We start from the raw sequence: 22,432 nt of genomic DNA, 5'->3' as shown, positions 1-22,432 counted from the left end.
AAGTAAGCATAGGAATGGGAACAGAATTCTCAGTGACTTCAGAGCAGTGGGGAGACAAAGAGGAGGTGGGAATTGCTAGAGATGTTCCCAGAACCACTAGGGAAAATACAGGTATTTCTAGCACAGAGAGTAACAGAGGAGGCAATGTTGGCTGTTGTACCCTCTGAGTAATCAGCCTCATTTCCATGCATATTCTGCTTCTACGCCCAATAATATACAAAATGAAAAACCAAAAGCACTTCGCTCCCCTCCTCCCCTTGTTGGTACAAGCCTCCTGTAAGCTCTCCACATTCATAGGGTGACAGGAATCTTAGCTTCAAGGCTCTGAGTAGTGGCTCATCTGGGAGTAAAAGTCATATATTTACACCTGTATAGCTAAAGACTTAGGATCTACAGGGTCTGCAGAGCCCTAGCCTCAGGAAGAATGAATCTGGAAACAGTCATATGCTTTCTGTCCTCTCACATCTGCTCCATTCCTGAAGGAAAAAGGCTCCCCTCTGCTCATGTCAACTTTTCCTACCTATTACATTCATTTTGACTCCACTTTCTTATGACTAGGCACCCCTAAAGTATGAGCAAACAAACATTTTATTACTATTTTATTTGTATTTTTGGAGAAGGTTTACAGTTTCAGAAGAAACACTGATTTTTTTTTCAAACAATAGAAAAAGTTAAAAAACAAAAGAATGTACTGTCTTGGAAGAATAGAAGAAGTCTCTTCAGCAAGTAATGGGCCATTCAGATTGGAGGAACTAGTGAAGCAAGTTACATACAGGAAGTTCTGATTTATCCAGTTTCAGGAATAACACAAATCTCTTCTTGTCTAGCTGTGTAAGGCTCCAAATGGGCCATCTCAGCTTAAAACTGGTAACACGCTCATAAACAAAGCTTCCAGGGTCCCATCTAGTGTGAACACAGGGGTGGTTCACTCTCCAGGAGGCTGCATCTGTTTACAGAATTCATCAAACTGCTGCTGCTCCAGTTCTGTCATGACTCTGTTGAGGGCATAGATCTGAACGAAAGAAAAAGATATGTTAACAATGGAGGCAGCTGCTCAACCTGTCTTCAGACACCACAGGCTGTGTCATCTGAAAATGCCAGAACTGCATCAGTAATCAGGGGCAGTGATAAAGCAACCGGAGAGGCAAACATTAGCTCCACCGGGGAATCAGGAAAGAAGCAGTGAGGCTTGACCTGGCCTTGAAAGGACGGTAGGGGATTTCCCTGGTGGTCCTGTGGTTAAGAATCCACCTTCCAATGCAGGGGATGTGGTTCAATCCCTGGTTAGGAAGTTAAGATCCCACATGCGGGGCAACTAAGCCCATACACCGCAACTACTGAGCCTGTTCACTCCAGAGCCCATGCTCCACAACAAGAGAAGTCACACAGCACTAGAGAAAAGCCTGCGTACCTCAACGAAGAGCCTGCAAAGCCAAAAAAAAAGGGTTGGTGGGATTTCCCTATAGCTCAGATGGTAAAGAATCTGCCTGCCATGCAGGAGACCTGGGTTCGATCCCTGGGTCAGGAAGATCCCTTGGAGAAGGAAAAGGCAACCCACTCCAGTATTGCCTGGAGAATCCCCACGAACAAAGGAGCCTGGCAGGCTACAACCCATGGGGTTGCAAAGAGTCAAGACACGACTAAGAGACTAACACACATAGGATTTAAACAGGTAGAGACTGGGGAAAGAACCCAAGTGACAGAACAATGGATTTTATGATTAAATGTAAAAGCACAGCATTAGTTCTAGAAACTTCAAGGATGCTAAATACGAAAGGTTGGGGAGCTAGAGAAAGAAAGAAAGGTATGTTAGGCTCTTAAATGCCATACCAAGTAATCTGGACTTTATCTGACCAACTCTGGAGAGATAAGTGTGCAGGGAAGAAACTTGATTATATCTGTGCTTTGAGAAAGAAAACTGAAGACCATGTGAAGGATGCAGTCAGGGAGGAGAGATCACAGGCACTTAGGAGACATCTGTTACAACAGTCCAGGTAGGAGGGAGTAGGAATGTGACCCAGGGCAAGCAGTGAAGGGAGAAGAAAACTGCAAGAGCCATTCCAAGGTGAAAGGCAGGGTATCTACCTTATTGCTTCACCCTGCAGTAATTCATCAGTCCACCAAAGAACCAGAAACAACATAAAACTTCCAAATTTGTATAGAGGAAAAGGGTCATGTTTGTGTGTAGGGGATAAAATTTGAATAATCAAAAAGAAGAGAAGGGAAAAAACCCTGAGAAGTGAGACAAATAAAAAATATAAAATAAGAGCAGAAATTAATGAAAAGGCAACCAAATGTACAACAGAGAGGATCACTGAAACTGCAAGATGGTTCTTTGAAAATTCTAAAGAAAACTGCAGACCTCTGAGACTTGTTGACATAAAAGGGAGGCTGCACGAATATTATCAGAATTAAAATGAAGTCATAATTACTGATACATGTGTGTTAGTTGCTCAGTCGTATCCAGTTCTTTGCAACCCCATGAACTGTAGCCTGCCAGGTTCCTTTGACCGTGGAACTCTTCAGACAAGAATACTGGAGTGAGTAGCTATTGCCTTCTCCAGGGGATCCTCCTGACTCAGGGATCAAAGCTGGGTCTCCTGCATTGCAGGAACATTCTTCACCCCCAGGGAAGCCAGAGTAGAAATTAAAATTTACAAACTTTGTGTCAATAAGTTTGAAAACTTAAATGATACAAATTCCGAGGAAGAGTAAAATGATCAAAACTGACTAAACAGAAAGCTTGAATAATCCTACAATCTTTTTTCCCCCAATTTTTAAAAATTGTGGTAAGATTCTGTAACCTTCAAGGAAAATAGAACTCCACACAGTGATAAAAACATTTTCAAACAACTGCAATGATTCTCAAAATGTATGGTTAAAATGGTCATGATTTATGTATGTTTAACAAACACAAATAAATTTGAATGGTTAAAAAAACATGCTCAGTGAACAGGGCCAGTCATGGAATATGGTAGCATACATAAAGTTTAGAAACATGCAAAACTAGATGATACACTGTTATGTTATACAGTATTATTTAGGAGTACACATAGAAACAGTAAATTAATACAGAACAGCAAGGGGGTGATTAGCATAAAATTAAGGACTGAGGGTACGGGTACTGCTCGTGGGAAGGTTGGAGACATGGCCAGAGAGGCCTGCCAATGTACGGTCATGTTCTATTTCTGTAGTTGGGTGGTAGGGTGTTTTATTCATCTTCTTCAAGAGTACAAATACATTTTATATATATTATTTATATGTATTATATATATTATTATGTATTAAGTGTATATTTATACTAAGCAGAGAAAGAAGACTTAAAATGGGTCAAGGGTCCAAGCCAAGGAATGAAAGACTTTCAAGAAAGAAAGGGTCATCAAAAGTTCCAAATGTTGCTTCAACTGCCAAATGGGCCTCCGTGTCCATTCTCCCCTCTCGTCTCACTTCCTGGAATGTGGCATCTATGCAAAACTGAATGGAAACTGTGTTTCTGCCTCCCTACATGGGCTCCTGTCACATTCTTATCTTAGGAGGTTGCATTCCAGGCCACACAGATGAACTAGCAGCTGTGGGGCAAAGCTGGAAGCAGGGAAGAATGTCAAGAGACCTGTTTAGATGGCAGCCCTGCCCCTCAGGCCATCACCACCTAGGGATTCTGGTCACCATACCTCACTTTAAATGATGATAATGCCTCCTGCCTCACAAGGTCACATATGTTATATCTCCCATCTTTATTCCAGGATGGATTTACAAAGGTCAAAGTGGGAGCAACAGTAATACACAGCAGTATGAAGATTACATGTGGTCAGGCACGTGCCGGGCACATCTGAGGAGCTCAACAAGTGCCAGCTGCTACAACAGCGCAAGTCCAATATGACCGCGTAGCAAGTCAGCGCAACTCGACTTAGACTCAGCGCAGTGAAAGCGCAGACCCGTGGCACCCAGCACTGCCATTTTCCAGTGCCTTCTCTGGGGCAGGCACTGTACTACGTGCTTCAGATACACCATTTCTGCTTATAACAAACTCATGTGACTGATGTCATCAATCCTCATTTTACCAAGGAGGAAATGAAGAACCGAGGTTCAGAGAGGTTAAGTATCTTGCCCAAGTTGACCTGGGAAGAACTGGAACTTATGGAGGAGCTGGGATTTGAGGTCAGACAAGTAAGTATAACCCGTGAAAGCTCACCAACAGGGTGTCAGTGTGTGCATGAACAATGTCCTCAATAACATCTACCACTGCAGTGTGCACAAAGCACAGTTTCCTAGCGCTGTTTCTTATAGCGGTTCTCCAACTTTCACCAAAGTGCAATGCAGTACAATCATCTGGGGGCCTGCGTCCAGGGGGGATGCAGAGGTGAAGGAAAGTGGGAACAATCTGTTGGAAGCCAGGTCCACACTCTCAGACAGTCTGACTTAATCCAAAGGTAAATTTCAGTTTATAGATTAACTTCAAACACACTATTAAATTTACTCATCATGATGGCCTTCCTCACTGAATGCAAGCTCCACAAAGGCAGGGACTCCTCCATGCCCTCAACAGTGCCTAGCATGTAGTCGCAGTTCAGTATCATTAGTGACTGGATCAGATTAACAAAAATTTAAGGTCTGACACTATTAAGCACTGAAAAAGAAGTGAGGGATGAGAACCCTCTTATTCTGCTAATATGGGTACAAATTTGTATAATCTCTTTGAAAACAATTTGGCAACATCACTGCAGATGGTGACTGCAGCCATGAAATTAAAAGACGCTTACTCCTTGGAAGGAAAGTTATGACCAACCTAGATACCATATTCAAAAGCAGAGACATTACTTTGCCAACTAAGGTCCGTCTAGTCAAGGCTTTGGTTTTTCCTGTGGTCATGTATGGATGTGAGAGTTGGACTGTGAAGAAGGCTGAGCACCGAAGAATTGATGCTTTTGAGCTGGTGTTGGAGAAGACTCTTGAGAGTCCCTTGGACTGCAGGGAGATCCAACCAGTCCATTCTGAAGGAGATCAGCCCTGGGATTTCTTTGGAAGGAATGATGCTAAAGCTGAAACTCCAATACTTTGGCCACCTGATGCAAAGAGTTGACTCATTGGAAAAGACTTTGATGCTGGGAGGGATTAGGGGCAGGAGGAGAAGGGGACGACAGAGGATGAGATGGCTGGATGGCATCACTGACTCAATGGACGTCAATCTGAGTGAACTCCGGGAGTTGGTGATGGACAGGGAGGCCTGGCGTGCTGCGAATCATGGGGTCGCAAAGAGTTGGACACGAATGAGTGACTGAACTGAACTGAACTGAATAACTGAATAAATTTGAAAAGTAGAAAAGTAATTCTACTTCTAGTTATATTCGCCCTATAGGAATTCCAGTACAGGAGTCAAAGGAAACATCTAAAGGGTTTTCACTACAGCACTGTTTGTAACAGCAAAAAAAACCCCCTTATAAATCATTTAAACATTCATCACTGGATGACAGGGTAAATATACAAAGGCTTCACAAAGTAGACTACTATAAACAGTGATGAGGTATAAACTAGATTCTTATATTAACATGAATAATTCTAAAAAACATAATGCAAAATAAAATATATGCAGTTAGTTTAATGTAAGATTTTAAAACAAAAACTTTTATATTGTTCAAGAATATCTACTAATATAGTTGAGTGTAAAAGTGTTAAAAAAATCATGGTTGTCCATAAAGAGGGGAAAAATGGCATAAGACAGGAAATGGAGAGAGGGGATTCCAAATTTACAGGTAATTTTTATTTATCTTAAAAAAGACTACATGCAAATATGACAAAATGTTAAACACTGCCAATCTTGGGTGCTGAGAATCCAGGTGTTTGTTATAATATTCTGTTTTTCTGTATTTTGAAATTTCAAAAAAAAAAAAGAAAAAAAAGAAACAAAAGAAATAGAGGGGAAAGACCAGAGTGAGCTTTTTCCTGGTATTAAATACTAAAGTAAAACATTCATGTAAACAGTCAAACAGACCTTTAAGGGCAGACTGAACAGAGGAACACAGTGCTGAGTGTAGAGCTCGGGCCTCCACTTCTGAATTAGGAGCAGCTACTCTCCAGGCCAAATCCAGGCCATCCGTGCTAGGGTGTCTGACACTTGTTCTTGGACTCCCTTACAGGACCCTGCCTCACACGGCCCTTCTCCTTCTCCTCTCTTCCTTCCCTCAGGACCCTACCACAAAAGCTCGGCACCGGGGTCATGAGGAGACCACCTGGGACTGGTCGGGGTGGGGGTGGGGTTCCTGACACTTGGCATGTGACTCTGGTCTGCCACCTCACCTTCTGGTCCTCAGTGCTCTCCTCTGGACACCTAGGAGAACCCTGTTTTTGGCTGGAGGCAGGCGGAGCTCTCCTATACCATTCTCCGCTCTCCCTATTCCAGCATCACCTCCAGCAAACTACAGGTACAAGGGCCCTCCTCACTCTCACCTCTGCTCTCTGTCTCTGCTTCAGCTCCTGCTGGGCTGATTTCTGCTTGGCCTTCTCGATTCTGCTGACAGGTTCTTTAACTTTGGGCTTTTCTTTACGTGCAGGTGGATCCATGACTTGATTTCCGTACACTTCTTAGTAAGCTCTAACCTGGATGGTACAGAGGAAGGCTGATCTAAAAACAAAGAACGAAAGAACGAACGAACTCCCAGAAACTTAGGCCCTACCTCAGCTCCTTCCTGAGGCAGAGGGGCCCGGAGGAAAGGGCGCTGCATTGGAGGAATAAGACCCCTACTGCCACCACCTCACTGAGTGTCTCTAGGCGAATCTCACCCCCACTCCGAGCCTTAGTTTTCCCCATCTTCACAAGAGAACAACGGTCCATTCCCTGGCCCCTCCCACCAGCTGCGTTATGAGCACCAAACGCAAAGAGCACAGTGAACAGTTTCCTACACTGTCGCGGGCTGCATCCAGCGTGGCACTGCAGGACACCGCGGCCCAGAGGGACCGGCCAGCCGAAGTCTCGAAGCTGGGCGGCGGGGAGCCGGAGCATCACGCGGCCGCCAACCTCAGGACCCCACCTCTGTCCTCCCAGACGGTAACAGCCTGCCGGGCCCGCCCTCCGCCACCGCCCCGCCCGGGGCCCAAGCCCGGCCCCAGGGGAGCTCCCCTCCCGCCGCCACCGCCCTCTCCGGGTACAAAATGGCGGCGGGAGGCGGGCGGCGCTCGGGACTCAGCGCTTTTCCTCCCCGGCCTCAGGATTCCGGCCCCGCCGCGGCGCGGACAAGGCCCCACGCGTGGACCCTCACCTTCCCCTACCTCCTGGCCTAGCTTCTGAGCCTGCCGCGCCTCGGATTGGGCGTGGCCTGGGGGCGGGGCAAGGAAACGAAGGGCGGGCCGGCGGGCCTAGGCCCCGCCCACAGGCCAGCTTGCGCGGGCGCAGAAAGCTCAGGAGTTGGAGCCGGGGCCGGGGCCGGGGCCGGGGCCGGGGCCGGGGCCGGGGCCGGGGCCGGGGCCGGGGCCGGGGCCGGGGCCGGGTTGGGTGCGTGGGTACCTGTAGCTGAAACTTGTCCATGGGGATTTTTCCTGGGACAGCTACTAGGCTTTGAAGGGAGAGATCTGAAACCTGGGGCTAGAATTGTAACTCGCTGAGGGATGGTGATTGCTGTCTTCTGGATTCGTAAACTTGTTAGGAAGATCAAATGAGACCCCATTTACTAGAATGCTTTGAAGAAAGGAAATCCTGACAGAGTGTAAGTAGCCAATATAAACGAAGAGAAACGCTCAAGTTCACTGACAATCGATAATTTTAGTTACTTTTTAAAAAATTACATTTTTATAACTATATACAGTCATTTTGGGCTTCGATAATATATACAGTGATTTTCGGCTTCGATGGTGGCTCAGCAGTAAAGAATCGGCCTGCAATGCGCGAGTTGCAGGTTCCGTCTCTGGGTCAGGGAGATCCCCTGGAGAAGGAAATGGCAATCCACTCCAGTACTCTTGCCTGGGAAATCCCAGGCATGTCCACTCCTGTTGTTCCCTCAAAGACTAGGCAACAACGGAAACAAAAAGGGGATTCTAAGCAGCAGTGATGTATAGCCTGATGGACACTCACACACTTTCAGTTCAGTTCAGTTAAGTTCAGTCGCTCAGTCGTGTCCGACTCTTTGCGACCCCATGAATCGCAGCACGCCAGGCCTCCCTGTCCATCACCAACTCCCAGAGTTCACTCAAACTCACGTCCATCGAGTCGGTGATGCCATCCAGCCATCACATCCTCTGTCGTCCCCTTCTCCTCCTGCCCCCAATCCCTCCCAGCATCAGAGTCTTTTCCAATGAGTCAACTCTTCTCATGAGATGGCCAAAGTACTGGAGTTTCAGCTTTAGCATCGTTCCTTCCAAAGAACACCCAGGGCTGATCTCCTTTAGAATGGACTGGTTGGATCTCCTTGCAGTCAAGGGATTCTCAAGAGTCTTCTCCAACACCACAGTTCAAAAGCATCAATTCTTCGGGGCTCAGCCTTCTTCACAGTCCAACTCTCACATCCATACACGACCACTGGAAAAACCATAGCCTTGACTAAACGGAGCTTTGTTGGCAAAGTAATGTCTCTGCTCTTCAATATGCTACCTAGGTTGGTCATAACTTTTCTTCCAAGGAGTAAGCGTCTTTTAATATCATGGCTGCAATCACCATCTGCAGTGATTTTGGAGCCCAAAAAAATAAAGTCTGACACTGTTTCCACTGTTTTCCCATCTGTTTCCCATGAAGTGATGGGACCTGATGCCATGATCTTCGTTTTCTGAATGTTGAGCTTTAAGCCAACTTTTTCACTCTCTACTTTCACTTTCATCAAGAGGCTTTTTAGTTCTTCTTCACTTTCTGCCATAAGGGTGGTGTCATCTGCATATCTGAGGTTATTGATATTTCTCCCGGCAATCTTGATTCCAGCTTGTGCTTCTTCCAGCCTAGCATTTCTCATGATGTACTCTGCATATAAGTTAAATAAGCAGGGTGACAATATACAGCCTTGATGAACTCCTTTTCCTTTTTGGAACCAGTCTGTTGTTCCATGTCCAGTTCTAACTGTTGCTTCCTGACCTGCATATAGGTTTCTCAAGAGGCAGGTCAGGTGGTCTGGCATTCCCATCTCTTGAAGAATTTTCCACAGTTTATTGTGATCCACACAGTCAAAGGCTTTGGCATAGTCAATAAAGCAGAAATAGATGTTTTTCTGTCAAAATGTAAATTATCACAACCTTTTGAGAAGCCAGTTTATCACTGCACAGCAAAAGCTTTGATAATGAGCATAACCCCTCAAAAGGACAAATAATGCTTGATTCTGTTTTTGTGAGATATCTAAAGTAGTCAAATTCTTAAAAAAGTAGAATGGTGATTGCCACAGACTGGTGTGGGGGGAAGGGAAGCTGTTCAATGGATATTGAATTTCAACTTTGCAAGATGAAAAAGTCCTAGAAGATCAGCTGCACTGCTGCTAAGTCACTTCAGTCGCATCCGACTCTGTGCGACCCCATAGACAGCAGCCCACCAGGCTCCCCCATCCCTGGGATTCTCCAGGCAAGAACACTGGAGTGGGTTGCCATTTCCTTCTCCAATGCATGAAAGTGAAAAGTGAAAGTGAAGTCGCTCAGTCATGTCTGATTCCTAGCGACCCCATGGACTGCAGCCCACCAGGCTCCTCTGTCCATGGGATTTTCCAGGCAAGAGTACTGGAGTGGGTTGCCACTGCCTTCTCTACAACAGTGTGTAAATAGTTAATATCACAGCACTGCACACTTAAAAAATAGTTAAGATGATAAACCCACCTAAGGAGGTAAATACCTGTCCTTGGAAAATTATAGAACACTGATGAAAGAAATTGAAGACACAAACAAATGGAAAGATGAACCATGTTCATGGACTGGAAGAATTACTGTTATTAAAATGACCATACTTTCAAAGGCAATCTAGATTTAGTGCAATCCCTATCACAATACCAAGAGCATTTTTCACAGAACTAGAACAAGTAATTTTAAAATTTGCATGGATACAAAAAAGAGCCTGAATAGTGAAAACAATATTGAGAAAGGAGAACAGACCTGGAGAAATCATGCTCTCTGACTTTAGACTACACTACAAAGCTGCAGTAATCAAAACAGTATGGTACTGCAACAAAAACAGACATAGAGATCAATGCAACAGAATAGAAAGCCCAGAAATAAACCCATGCACTCATGATCAACTTATCTACAACAAAGGAGGTAAGAATATACAATGGAGAAAAGACAGTGTCTTCAACAATTTATGCTGGGAATACTGGACAGCTACATGTAAAACAATGAAGTTATAACACTCCCTAACACTATACACAAAAATAAACTCAAAATGGATTAAATGCCTAAATATAAGACCAAAATCCTTAAAACTCCTAGAAGAAAACATGAGCATAACAAGTTTGACATAAATTGTAACAATTTTTTTGATCTGTCTCCTAAAGCAAAGGAAATAAAAGTAACACACAAGTGGGAAATTATTAAAATCTTTTGCATAGCAAAGGAAACCATCAACAAAATGACAAGACATAGGAGAAAATATTTGCAAATGACATTGTTCAATAAAGGGTTAATATACAAAACATTTCATGTACTCAATATAAAAAACAAACAAACAATCTAGTTGAAAAATGGGCAGAATATCTGAATAGACATTTTTCCAAAGAAGGTACACAGATGACCAACAAGCACATGAACAGATGCTCAACATTGTTAATCATCAGTTCCGTTCAATTCAGTTGCTCAGTCATTTCCGACTCTTTGAGACCCCACGGACTGTAGCACTCCAGGCTTCCCTGTCCATCACCAACTCCCAGAGTTTGCTCAAACTCATATCCATTGAATCGGTAATGTCATCCAACCATCTCATCTTCTGTTGTCCCCTTCTCCTCCTGCCTTCAATCTTTCCCAGCATCAGGGTCTTTTCAAATGAGTCAGTTCTTTGCATCAGGTGGCCAAAGTATTGGAGCTTCAGCTTCAGCATCAGTCCTTCCAATGAATATTGAGGACTGATTTCCTTTAGGATGGACTGGTTGGATCTCCTTGCAGTCCAAGGGACTCTCAAGAGTCTTCAACACCACAGTTCAAAAGCATCAATCTTTCGGCGCTCAGCTTTCTTTATAGTCCAACTCTCCCATCCATACATGACTACTGGAAAAACCATAGTTTTGACTAGACGGACCTTTGCTGGCAAAGTAATGTCTCTGCTTTTTAATTTGCTGTCTAGGTGGGTCATAGCTTTTCTTCCAAGGAGTAAGGGTCTTTTAATTTTATGGCTGCAGTCACCATCTGCAGTGATTTTGGAGCCCCCCCAAATAAAGTCTGTAACTGTTTCTATTGTTTCCCCACCTATTTGCCATGAAGTGATGGGACCAGATGCCATGATCTTAGTTTTCTGAATGTTGAGTTTTAAGCCAGCTTTTTCACTCTCTTTCATTTTCATCAAGTGCAAATTAAAACGGCAATGAGATAGCATCTCATATCTGTCAGAATGCCTATCATCAAAGAGACACAAATGTTATTGAGGATGTAGACCAAAAGGAACTCTTGTACACTGTTTGTGGAAATGTAACTTGGTGCAACCACTGTGGAAAACAATATGGAAATTTCTCAAAAAACTAAAAATAAAACTACCACCTGACCCAGCAATTCCACTCCTGGATATACATATTCAAAGAAAATGAAAACACTAATTAAAAAGATACATGCACCGCAATGTTCATAGTGTCATTGTCTACAATTGCCAATTTGGATTTGGACACAACCTAAGTGTTCATCAACAGATGAACAGATGTAGAATGGATATGGAAGGTGTGGTATGTATATACAGTGGAATACTGCTCAATCCAAAAAAAAAAAAAAGAATGAAATTTTGCCATTTGCAACAACATGGATGGACTTGGAGGGTATTATGCTAAAAGTGAGGTAAGTCAGACAGAGAAAGACAAATACTGTATGATATCACTTATATGTGGAATCTAAAAAATAAAAGTGTAGTGACCATAACTAAAAAGGATCAGACTCACAAGTATTGAAAACAAACTAGTGGTAATCAGTGGGAAGATGGGGAGGGGGCAAGAAGAGGTTAGGGATTAAGAGGTACAAATTATAAATAAGCTACATGGATATATTGTACAACACAGGGAATACAGCTAGTATGTTGTATAAATTATAAATGGAATATAACCTTTACACATTGTGAATCACTATATTTTTCACCTGTAACATGTAATATTCTATATCAACTATACTTCAATTTAAAAGTTTATAAAAGATTTAAGATGGTAAGTTTTATGTTATGTGGGTTTTTTAAATCACAACAAAAAAATAAGCTCAACCTTTGACTCAACAACTGCACTTTTAAGTTTTCCTAACTAAATAATCAGAGTGAGTGCTATTCCTAAGAGTAAAAAACCAAAACAACCAAAATATTTACAAATAGAGATTGATTAAGTAAATCACAGGATAACTAAAATGGGATTCTGTGCACCCATTATAGTGACATAGAAAAATATTTTAAAAATATTTTTAGTATATTAAATATGACCAGTATATTAAATATAAATTTAGTATATTAAATGTACAACATAGTCACAATATTTGTTTTATCATTTCATTTCATGAAAAAGAGGCTGGAAAGAAACACATCAAATTGCATATTCAAATTACTTTGAGTGGAGATTATTTTATCTTCTCTGTGCTTTTCTGTATTTTCCAAATTTTTTTCAATGAACATTTAAACTTCAGCAAGATTTATATTTTTTTACACTTTTATCACATTGTACAGTTTATAAAATTCGTATAAACTCTGGATTAGATTATAGCTGGGGACAGGGCAGGGACCTTTGGAAGGCTTTATAAAGCCAGTGGAAACAGATTAGATATATAGAGTATTAAGTAGTGGAAAAGCTAAACTGGAAGGTTGGAGAAACAGTGGACCACTGATAAAAAGTGAAGGTATGATGAGTTGGCTTGGGAAGGGATGAGGAAGAGGATAAATCAGAGGGGTGTGTGTGGGTGAGAGAGAGAGAGAGAGAGAGGGTGGGGGGAGAGAGAGTAATACAGAGAGAGAGAGAGCTAGTTTATACTTACAGATGGCAATAGGCACAGGGCTCCAGAGAGTCATAGGTGTGGAGGTACTGGTTTGGGATTTTTCATCAGGAAGGTGAAGGCTGGAGCCAGGAGGGAGTGAAAGTCCCCTCTCTGTTCTTCATCCATGAGTTTATAATTTCTCTCTCCCTCTCTGTCTCTGGACCATCAACCGAGTCTTGGCTAGTCTATCAATTCCCTGGTTGCTTGAGTTAGTGTTTACATGAATATAACTGTAGAATATTTTTACAGTGTATATTGTACGAATATTTCATTCACTTTATTAAGCAACTTTTTTTTTTTTTACCCTGGAGTCAAAAATTGTGTGTTTTTCCTTTGTGTAATTATCTATGCATCTACTGATAATCATTCCATAAACTCTCCATCAGGACTGTAAAATGTCTTTTAATCTGGTCACAAAAATCCAATATATTTCAACTGTTTTTTTCCCTTGGAGAAAAAAACATTCCTTAGGCTTATCCTCTTCGCACTCCAAGCTGTACTCTTAGCTTTGTTGTCCCACTGTAGTTCTGAGACTTCCCCTAACCACATCTGGGGACTTCCATCTCCTCTTCTTGCCAAAGCCCCTGTCTCCTGGATCTTCCTATTTGTGGTTTATTCTCTCACTTTGGAGGAGTTCATTCCCCAGTAATTTCCCCAGGACGGTTTCACGGGAGGTAAATTTTTGAAATCTTGCTTGTCTAAAAATGGCTTTATTTTGCTCTCACACTTGATTAGCATGGTACAGATTGGAAATCATTTTCTCTCAGAATTTTAAAGGCATTGATCCATTGTTGTCTAGCTTTTCATGTGGCTAGACTCTGAGAAGGCTTCCCACGTGGCACTAGTAGTAAGGAACGCACTTGCCAATGCAGAAGATGTAAGAGATGCTGGTTTGGTCCCTGTCAGGAAGATCCCCTGGAGGAAGGCATGGCAACCCACTCCAGTATTCTTGCCTGGAGAATCCCATGGACAGAGGGGCCTGGTGGGCTAGAGTCCATAGGGTTGCAAAGAGTCAGACATGACTGAAGCACCTTTGCACGCATGCAGACTCTTGAGAAGTCTGATTTATTCTGATTTCTGTTACTTCCTATGTAATTTTTGTTTGTTGTTTCTGGAAGCTTTTAGGACATGTATTTTCCCTTCTTGATCTTTTGAACCTTTATCATGATAAGTAATAATAAAGTAAGTCTTTTTCATGCATTACAGTAGGTATTCAGTGGCCCCTTTCAATCAGGAAACATATAGTCTTCAATTCTGGGAAATTTTCATTGTGTTAGATTTCCTTGTTTTTTCCCATCATTTTTTCTCTTATTTTCTATCTCCTGGCTTTGCTTATTCTAACTCTATGAGAGATTTTTCTGAACTTTACCCTCTAGTTTTTCTGTTGAATTTGCTCATTTTTTGCTATAAAATTTTAATTTCCGGTGTTCTTCCTGGTTCCTTGGCTTTCTTTTTGGTAGCCTCTTGCTTTTGTGTTGTTGATTCAGGATCTTATTTCATGCTTCTGGGGATATCAGTTGTTGTTTTCTCCCATTTTCTCCCACTTTTTAGACTGCCTCTGTTTATTATTGTCATTCACTTTCCTGGTAGCTCAGACGGTAAAGTGTCTGCCTACAATGCGGGAGACTTGGGTTCGATCCCTGGGTCGGGAAGATCCCCTGGTGAAAGAAATGGCAACCCACTCCAGTATTCTTGCCTGGAAAATCCCTTGGACAGAGGAGCCTTTTGCTGGCTACCATTGATGGTGTAGAAAAGAGTCCGACACAGCTGAGCGTCTGACACTTTCATTGGGTGTAAAGCACAGTTCTAAGTATTTTACATGTTTTAAAAATTTAATCTTTACACCCAATTAAGGAGTTCCCATTCTTATCCTCAGTTTACCAATAAGATACAAACTACTGTGGATAGTTCACCAGGCTCCTCAGTCCTTGGGCAAGTCCAGGCAAGAATACTGGACTGGGTTGCCATTTCCTTCTCCAGGGGATCCTCCTGGCCCAAGGATCCAACTCGTATCTCTTTCTTCTCTTGAATCTCCTGCGTTGACAGGCATGTTCTTTACCATTAGTGCCACCTTGGAAGTCCTATAAAATAAATAAGCTACAGTATATATTGTACAGCACAAGAAATATAGCCAATATTTTATAATAACTATAAATAGAGTATAACTTTTAAAAAAAGAGTGATTGGTTTATTTACTATTCTGGTATATGAGGCTGTGGTAAAATTTTAAAAAGTTGATTTTCCTGAAAAAATTACAAAGAAATGTAAAAATTTTTACTGGTAAGGAGAATTCCCTGGCAGTCCAGTGGTTGGAGCCCTGAGCCTTTGCTGCTGGGGGCGTGGGTGCCATCCCTGGCTGGGAAACTAAGATCCCACATACTGTGTGGTGAGGCCAGAACAAGAAGTTTACTAGTAGGGAAATAGTAGGTTACAACTCTCACCCAGGTCACACAGCTCAGAAGTGAACCTGAATGTAATCAAACTTGCAGCTTTCCAGTTTAGGAAATCTGAGAAATAGAGAAATACATTAAATGTTACCACAGGAATATAATTGGCCAAATCCACAATGTGTCCCTTTGTATAAGACAATTTACCAACAATCAAGTGTGTAAGGAAAGCTTTTGAAAGAAGGGCAGAGGAATCATTATGGAATAAAGATACTTAAGAAATTTAATCACAAAATACAATGTGTGTTCCTTGTTTGGATCCAAGTTTGAACAAGCCATTATAAAAAGACATGTTTGACATCATTGAAAGCATATGAACAGAGACTGGACACCAGATAATATTAAGGGATTGCTTGTGCTTCTTCCAGCCCAGCGTTTCTCATGATGTACTCTGCATATAAGTTAAATAAGCAGGGTGACAATATACAGCCTTGATGTACTCCTTTTCCTATTTGGAACCAGTCTGTTGTCCCATGTCCAGGTCTAACTGTTGCTTCCTGACCTGCATATAGGTTTCTCAAGAGGCAGGTCAGGTGGTCTGGTATTCCCATCTCTTTCAGAATTTTCCACAGTTTACTGTGATCCACACAGTCAAAGGCTTTGGCATAGTCAATAAAGCAGATGTTTTTCTGGAACTCTCTTGCTTTTTCCATGATCCAGCGGATGTTGGCAATTTGATCTCTGGTTCCTCTGCCTTTTCCAAAACCAGCTTATATGCAGAGTACATCATTAGAAATGCTGGGCTGGAAGAAGTACAAGCTGGAATCAAGATTGCCGGGAGAAATATCAATAACCTCAGATATGCAGATGACACCACCCTTATGGCAGAAAGTGAAGAGGAACTAAAAAGCCTCTTGATGAAAGTGAAAGAGGAGAGTGAAAAAGTTGGCTTAAAGCTCAACATTCAGAAAATGAAGATCATGGCATCTGGTCCCATCACTTCATGGGAAATAGATGGGGAAACAGTGGAAACAGTGTCAGACTTTATTTTTCTGGGCTCCAAAATCACTGCAGATGGTGACTGCAGCCGTGAAATTAAAAGATGCTTACTCCTTGGAAGGAAAGTTATGACTAACCTAGATAACATATTCAAAAGCAGAGACATTGCTTTGCCAACAAAGGTCCATCTAGTCAAGGCTATGGTTTTTCCAGTAGTCATGTATGGATGGGAGAGTTGGACTATAAAGAAAGCTGAGCGCTGAGGGATTGATGGTTTTGAACTGTGGTGTTGAAGACTCTTGAGAGTCCCTTGGACTGCAAGGAGATCCAAGCAGTCCATTCTAAAGGAGATTGGTCCTGGGTGTTCTTTGGAAGGAATGATGCTAAAGCTGAAACTCCAATACTTTGGCCACCTCATGCGAAGAGTTGACTCATTGGAAAAGACTCTGATGCTGGGAGGGATTGGGGGCAGGAGGAGAAGGGGACGACAGAGGATGAGCTGGCTGGATGGTATCACCGACTCGATGGACGTGAGTTTGAGTGAACTCTGGGAGTTGGTGATGGACAGGGAGGCCTGGTGTGCTGCAATTCATGGGGTCTCAAAGAGTCGGACACGACTGAGCCTCTGAACTGAACTCATTGTCAATTTTGATAGGTATAGTGATGGCATGAAGGGTGTAGTTGTGTGTGTGTGTGTGTGTTAAAAATTACTGAGAACTCCCAAGAGCTTCAGTTTCTGTGGGTTATGTTTTTGAAACTTACCATATTAGAAATTAAAACAGAGATACTTAAATTACAATTATTGCTTCATTTGAAAACAAAAATAATAAACACATTACATGTTGACATGCACAACATGTTTTATGAAAAACAATTATTTTCTGAAACAAAAAAGTTAGTGAGAAAGATGGACTTGTTTTCTGTTTCTGTAAATCTTTTTATGTGTCTGGCTTAATAGAAGTCAGCTGTATCCTCATGCAAGCTACTGCATTCAATCAGGAAGTTCATGTGCAGTTAACCCTTGAACAACGATGGTTTGAATTGCCCAGGTCCACTTATATGTGGATATTTTTCTTTTTCTTTAAAAAAATTTTTTTAAAATTGAAGTAGTTGATTTCCAGAGTTGTATTTGTTTCTAGTATATAGCAGAATGATTCAGTTATATATATATATATATATATATATATATATATTTATTTATTTATATTTATTATTTTTTAATACTTTTTCTACTATGATTTATTACAGCATATTGACTCTGGGCCCCTGTGCTATACAGTAGGTCCTTGTTGTTTATCTATTTTATATATAGTATTTTGTATCTGCTAATTCCAAACTCCTTATTTATTCCTTACTTACCCCCTTTTCCCTTTGTTAACCATAACTTTGTTCTCTATGTCTGTGATCCTGTTTCTGTTTTGTAAATAAGTTCATTTGTGTCATATTTTAGATTCCACATATAATATCATATGGCGTTTGTCTTTCTCTTTCTGACTCACTTCATCTAGTATGATAATCTATAGGTCCATCCATGTTGCTGCAAATAGCATTATGTCATTCATTTTAATGGGTGAGAGGAGCCTAGTGGGCTGCTGTCTATGGGGTCGCACAGAGTCGGGCACGACTGAAGCGACTTAGCAGCAGCAGCAGTATTCCATTGTGTGTGTTCATCTACTTTATCCATTCATCTGTTGATGGGCATTTAGGTTGCTTCTATGTCTTGGCTATTGTAAATAGTGCTGCTTTGAACACTGAGGTGCATATATCTTTTTGAATTACAGTTTTCTCTGGATATGTGCCCAGGAGTGGGATTGCTGGATCATATGGCAACTTTATTTTTCACCTTTTTAAGGAAACTCCAGGCTGTTTTTCATAGTGGCTACATCAATTTACATTCCCACCAACAGTATAGGAGGGTTCTCTGGAAGAGGAGCATTTCAATCACCTCAGATAATTGTGGATTTTTCTTCTTTGATGCTAGAAGAAACTTGACAAATTACCACTTGTCTTAAAAGTTATTGCCGCTTAGAATCTAAAACTATACCAGTGAACTTTTCCTATCTTTCCTCGCCTATTTATTGAGATATAATTGTGTAAGTTTATAATAGTGTATAAGTTTGAGGTGTACAATAGGTTGATTTGACACACTTACAGATTGCAATCTGATTACCATCATAAAGGCAGCTACCACCACCAGCACATCACATGATTACCATTTCTTTTTTGTGGTGAGAGCATTTAAGATCTACTCTTTTGTTGTTCAGTCACTAAGTCCTGTCTGACCCTTTGAGACCCCAAGGACTGTAGCATTCCAGGCCTCCCTGACCTTCACTATCTCCCTGAATTTGCTCAGACTCATGTTCACTGAATCGGTGATGCCATCCAACCATCTCATTCTCTATCACCCCCTTCTCCTCCTACCCTCAACCTTTCCCAGCATCAGAGTCTTTTCCAATGAGTTGGCTCTTCGCATCAAGTGGCCAAAGTATTGGAGCTGCAGCTTCAGCATCAGTTCTTCCAGTGAATATTCAGGGTTCATTTCCTTTAGGGTTATCTGGTTTGATCTACTCTTTTAGCAACTTTCAAATATATTATATACCAATGAACTTTTCATACTGTTACAGTAAAATACACTAGATTATCTTGAATTTTGGTGGATCTTTTACTCATGCATGGTTGTCAACACATGTATTAGTCAATTTGAGTTTACTGGTTCACTGAATTGTGCAGATCTTTCAAATGTTGACACATTTCATATTCATTAATGTCACTACCAATCTCATCAGGAAAATCTTTTAGTGGGAAACCATTAGGCTCACAGTAGCAGATAAAAGTTTTCCAAACTTATAATTTCCAACCAAAATATCAAATCTCTTTGGCAACAAATACTGTCAGTTGTTTTCCTTGAAGTGACAGGTGCCCTTTGTTCCTTTTAGAGAAAACAACTGCCGAGTCCCCAAGTCTGGATAATCATAGTTTGTCTGTTGGTTATACTTTTTGGTAGGAATGAAGTTCATGAGTAAAGAGCTAGTTCAGCTCACAAGTTATCATTTCTGTCCTTTTCCTGGAGAAAGTCATTGTATCTTGATACGCAGCAGAACTGCTTACGTCTACTTCCATTTTGACACACTGAATATTTAAAAGATACGTGCTCAGTGGTTGGGCTTCAATAAAATCAAAAACTTCTACTGCAGTTTGGTGCCACTTCCTTGATTGTACTAAGATGCCGTCAGTTTTACCCATCATTGCTTTTGCAGGTTCAGGGAAAACGTCAACACCTTGAAAAAGACAAATGATGGCTCAGTGAACATGATCGCACAGGGGTCCCCTGAAAGGATCTCAGGGACTCTCAGAATTCATGGATCCACATTGAGAACTGCTGTCCCAGAGAAATTATTGCAAATATAAACTGGGTAACTTAGGTCAAGAATGTTCATAGCAGCACTGTTTGTAAAAGCAAAAGCCCAGAAATAACCCTCACTCTTATCAATGAGGAAATGGGCAGACTGTTGGTATACTCATATTAAATACAATGATCTACCACACAGTGGGGCTTCCCAGGTGACGCAGTGGCTAAGGAATCCTCCTGCCATGCAGGAGACATAAGAGACTTGGGGTCAATCCCTGGGTTGGGAAGATCCCCTGGAGAAAGAAATGGCAACCTAGTCCAGTATTCTTGCCTGGAAAATTCCACGAACAGAAGAGCCTGGCAGGTTACAGTCCATGGGATTGCAAAGAATCAGACACGACTGACCACACACACACACCCCCAACACACACCACAGTGTTGGATGAATATATTAAAGCTCTATCAATCAGTAGGGATCGAGTTCACTCTCTTAATTTGTACTCCACAGAATCAGAATGCAAGATAAATTCTTCAGTGCAAGAGTGTATTTAGGTGATGATCCCAGGAATCAGAAATGGTGAGTGAGAAGAAAAGGAAGACAAACCAATAAAATGTGCATTACTGAGTTACTGATGATGGTGGGGATTGTCCTTATTCCTTCTGGGAACTCCCTGAGGAATCGTGTAGAATATAGCTTAGAATTGTTCCTCTGGAGATGTGGGGCTGGACCATTTTCCACTGACTTCCATCCCTGACAGTCCAAGCCCCTTTGACCCCCTGGGGCATTAACTTTCCTGAACTCCTAAGCTACGCACAGGCTGAACAGCCTTCTCAACTTTGTAAAGACTCCCAGTTCGGTAGGAAAAGAACTGCTATGGGCTGTGAGGTGGAATGCTGGCAGCTTGCCTGCAAGTCTCACTCAGCTACCCTGAAACTGAGTGGGCTGAGGGGACATGGTGTGAGCAACCATAGGAGTGAAAAACGGAAATCACAGGAACTCATGTACAATGAGCTTCATCTTTGTAAAGTTCAAAAATACATAACAGTATATAATGCATGGGTAAGAATACCATTATGTATATTATGAACATAAAATTATGGATATTCTGGGAGCAAGATAGGCAGGAAAGGGTTTATCACATATTGAGGGACAGTCAGCAGGTTTGTCAGAAAGCACATGTCAGAGTGCTGTTGGAGATAAAAGTAGCGAGTTAAAGAAGGTGGCTAATTGGTGGGTGTCTGAAACCAGCCTTCAATTTGACTCTGATTTGGAAAGTAAAGAGGAGCAAGCTTTTCAGCATGGGTGTGATAGGAGCAAAACATGTCAAAGCAATCAGCATGCCATTAGCTTGAATGGGAGAAGGAGCTGAGGGGCAGAGGTCCTGTTCCTTACCTGGCGGTGCTGGGGAGGCTTCCCTGCTTTTAGGAACCTTCTCTTTGCTCTCTTCCTTTATCAGGGGCAGACAGGCAGGGCGTGGCTTGTTGGTGCTTAGGAACAGCTGGAAGAGAGACTGTGTGGCAGAGGGAGCTCTGGCTGAGAGCTTCAGGCCTTAGAATAAAAGAAAAACTTCCCAGGCCCACCTCTGGAGTCCTTCCTGCTGCTCCTGCCTGATGCCTGGTCTCCCTGAACGGGCGGAGGATGTTCCCAGCTTAGAGACTCCAGTGCTGCCAGTGAGGGACAAAGGGCCCCCAATGCCAAAGGTGGTGAGTCCTCCTCCCTCTCCCCTCTCTGCATTCTTTTCAGTTCTGTGACTTTCTCGGGATCCTCAGGTTCGTTGGAGAAACTATCTCCTTTCTCCATATTCACAAGAACATTTTAGAGGATGAAATGAGCAACAAAAAAGCGGGCAAGTGACAAGGGGACCCAATGGGCTTTGTCAAAAGACTCTCCTTTAGTTATTACTGTCATCGTTGTCAAGTATGACAGCTAACACTTAGCCCTTACTTTTAGCCAGGTCCTGGCTGTGTGCTTTCAGACTGAACATCTGTATATATGCAGGGTCTTCTTAAGCTGCTTGGACTTATCAGGGGAGCTTTGGTTGCATATTTTTTTCTGATTTAGAAGTTTTTGAAATTAAACTGTTTTAAACTTAAGGGTGAATGATTTCCTGTGGGGGAAAATATTTCCAACATGTGTAATAGAAAAAAAAAATTGTTATTCTATGAAGAATTATATTGTTTAAAGAAACCATTTAAGAGACAAATGTCCAAATAGAAAAATGGACAAAGTATAAAGACAGGTAACTGACAAAGTTCAAATGACAAAGGAATAATCAAAGAAGTACAAATTAAAATGACACATCATTATTTTTAATAAGACACCATTTTCTTACTCATTAAAATGACAAAGAATAAAAAAAAATAAAACCCAGTGATGGCAAGATTGTGGAAAAACAATTTCATACACTTTGGTAAATTGATATGACCTCTCTGGAGGGCAATTTGGCAGTGCAAATTAAAAGTCTCATCATTTTAAAGATGGGAAACTCAAGGCCTAAGAGTTTGTGATTTCCTTAAAGTTACAAAATCACATAGTTAGAGGCCAAACTAAGACTAGGACTAAGCTTTACAACCCGACCTTTAATCCACAGTCAGTTGTAGCAAA

The 22,432-nt window shown here is 41.8% G+C and overlaps 2 protein-coding genes across 5 annotated transcripts in view; one reads left to right on the top strand and one right to left on the bottom strand.

Annotated features, from left to right (window-relative positions):
• The window catches only part of TMEM269 (transmembrane protein 269), a 29,150-nt gene extending 24,320 nt beyond the window's left edge, over positions 1 to 4,830 (top strand). For both annotated transcript variants that reach the window (XM_044945154.2, XM_044945153.2), the window contains one exon: positions 3,744 to 4,830. In XM_044945154.2, coding sequence (XP_044801089.1) covers positions 3,744 to 3,880 — 137 coding nt within the window. In that variant the 3' untranslated portion in view covers positions 3,881 to 4,830. The remainder of the gene's footprint in view (positions 1 to 3,743) is intronic.
• On the bottom strand, positions 583 to 7,379 carry LOC102394501 (small vasohibin binding protein). 3 transcript variants are annotated; one of them, XM_006068316.3, is made up of 3 exons: positions 7,264 to 7,379; positions 6,445 to 6,594; positions 583 to 1,012 (listed from the first exon to the last, which is right to left on the bottom strand). In XM_006068316.3, exons 2-3 carry the CDS (start codon positions 6,556 to 6,558, stop codon positions 926 to 928), a joined length of 201 nt encoding a protein of 66 aa, XP_006068378.1. In that variant the 5' UTR covers positions 6,559 to 6,594; positions 7,264 to 7,379; the 3' UTR covers positions 583 to 925. The 3 variants fall into 3 exon arrangements, with proteins under 3 accessions (XP_006068378.1, XP_006068380.1, XP_006068379.1); XM_006068318.3 differs by having other exon boundaries at positions 7,254 to 7,365; XM_006068317.3 differs by lacking the exon at positions 7,264 to 7,379 and adding an exon at positions 6,898 to 7,230.
• Between the last annotated feature and the right edge of the window lie 15,053 nt (positions 7,380 to 22,432).

The sequence above is a fragment of the Bubalus bubalis genome, chromosome 6, assembly GCF_019923935.1.
Source record: "Bubalus bubalis isolate 160015118507 breed Murrah chromosome 6, NDDB_SH_1, whole genome shotgun sequence".
Classification (NCBI taxonomy): domain Eukaryota; kingdom Metazoa; phylum Chordata; class Mammalia; order Artiodactyla; family Bovidae; genus Bubalus; species Bubalus bubalis.
This window is presented reverse-complemented; position numbering and strand designations above follow the sequence as displayed.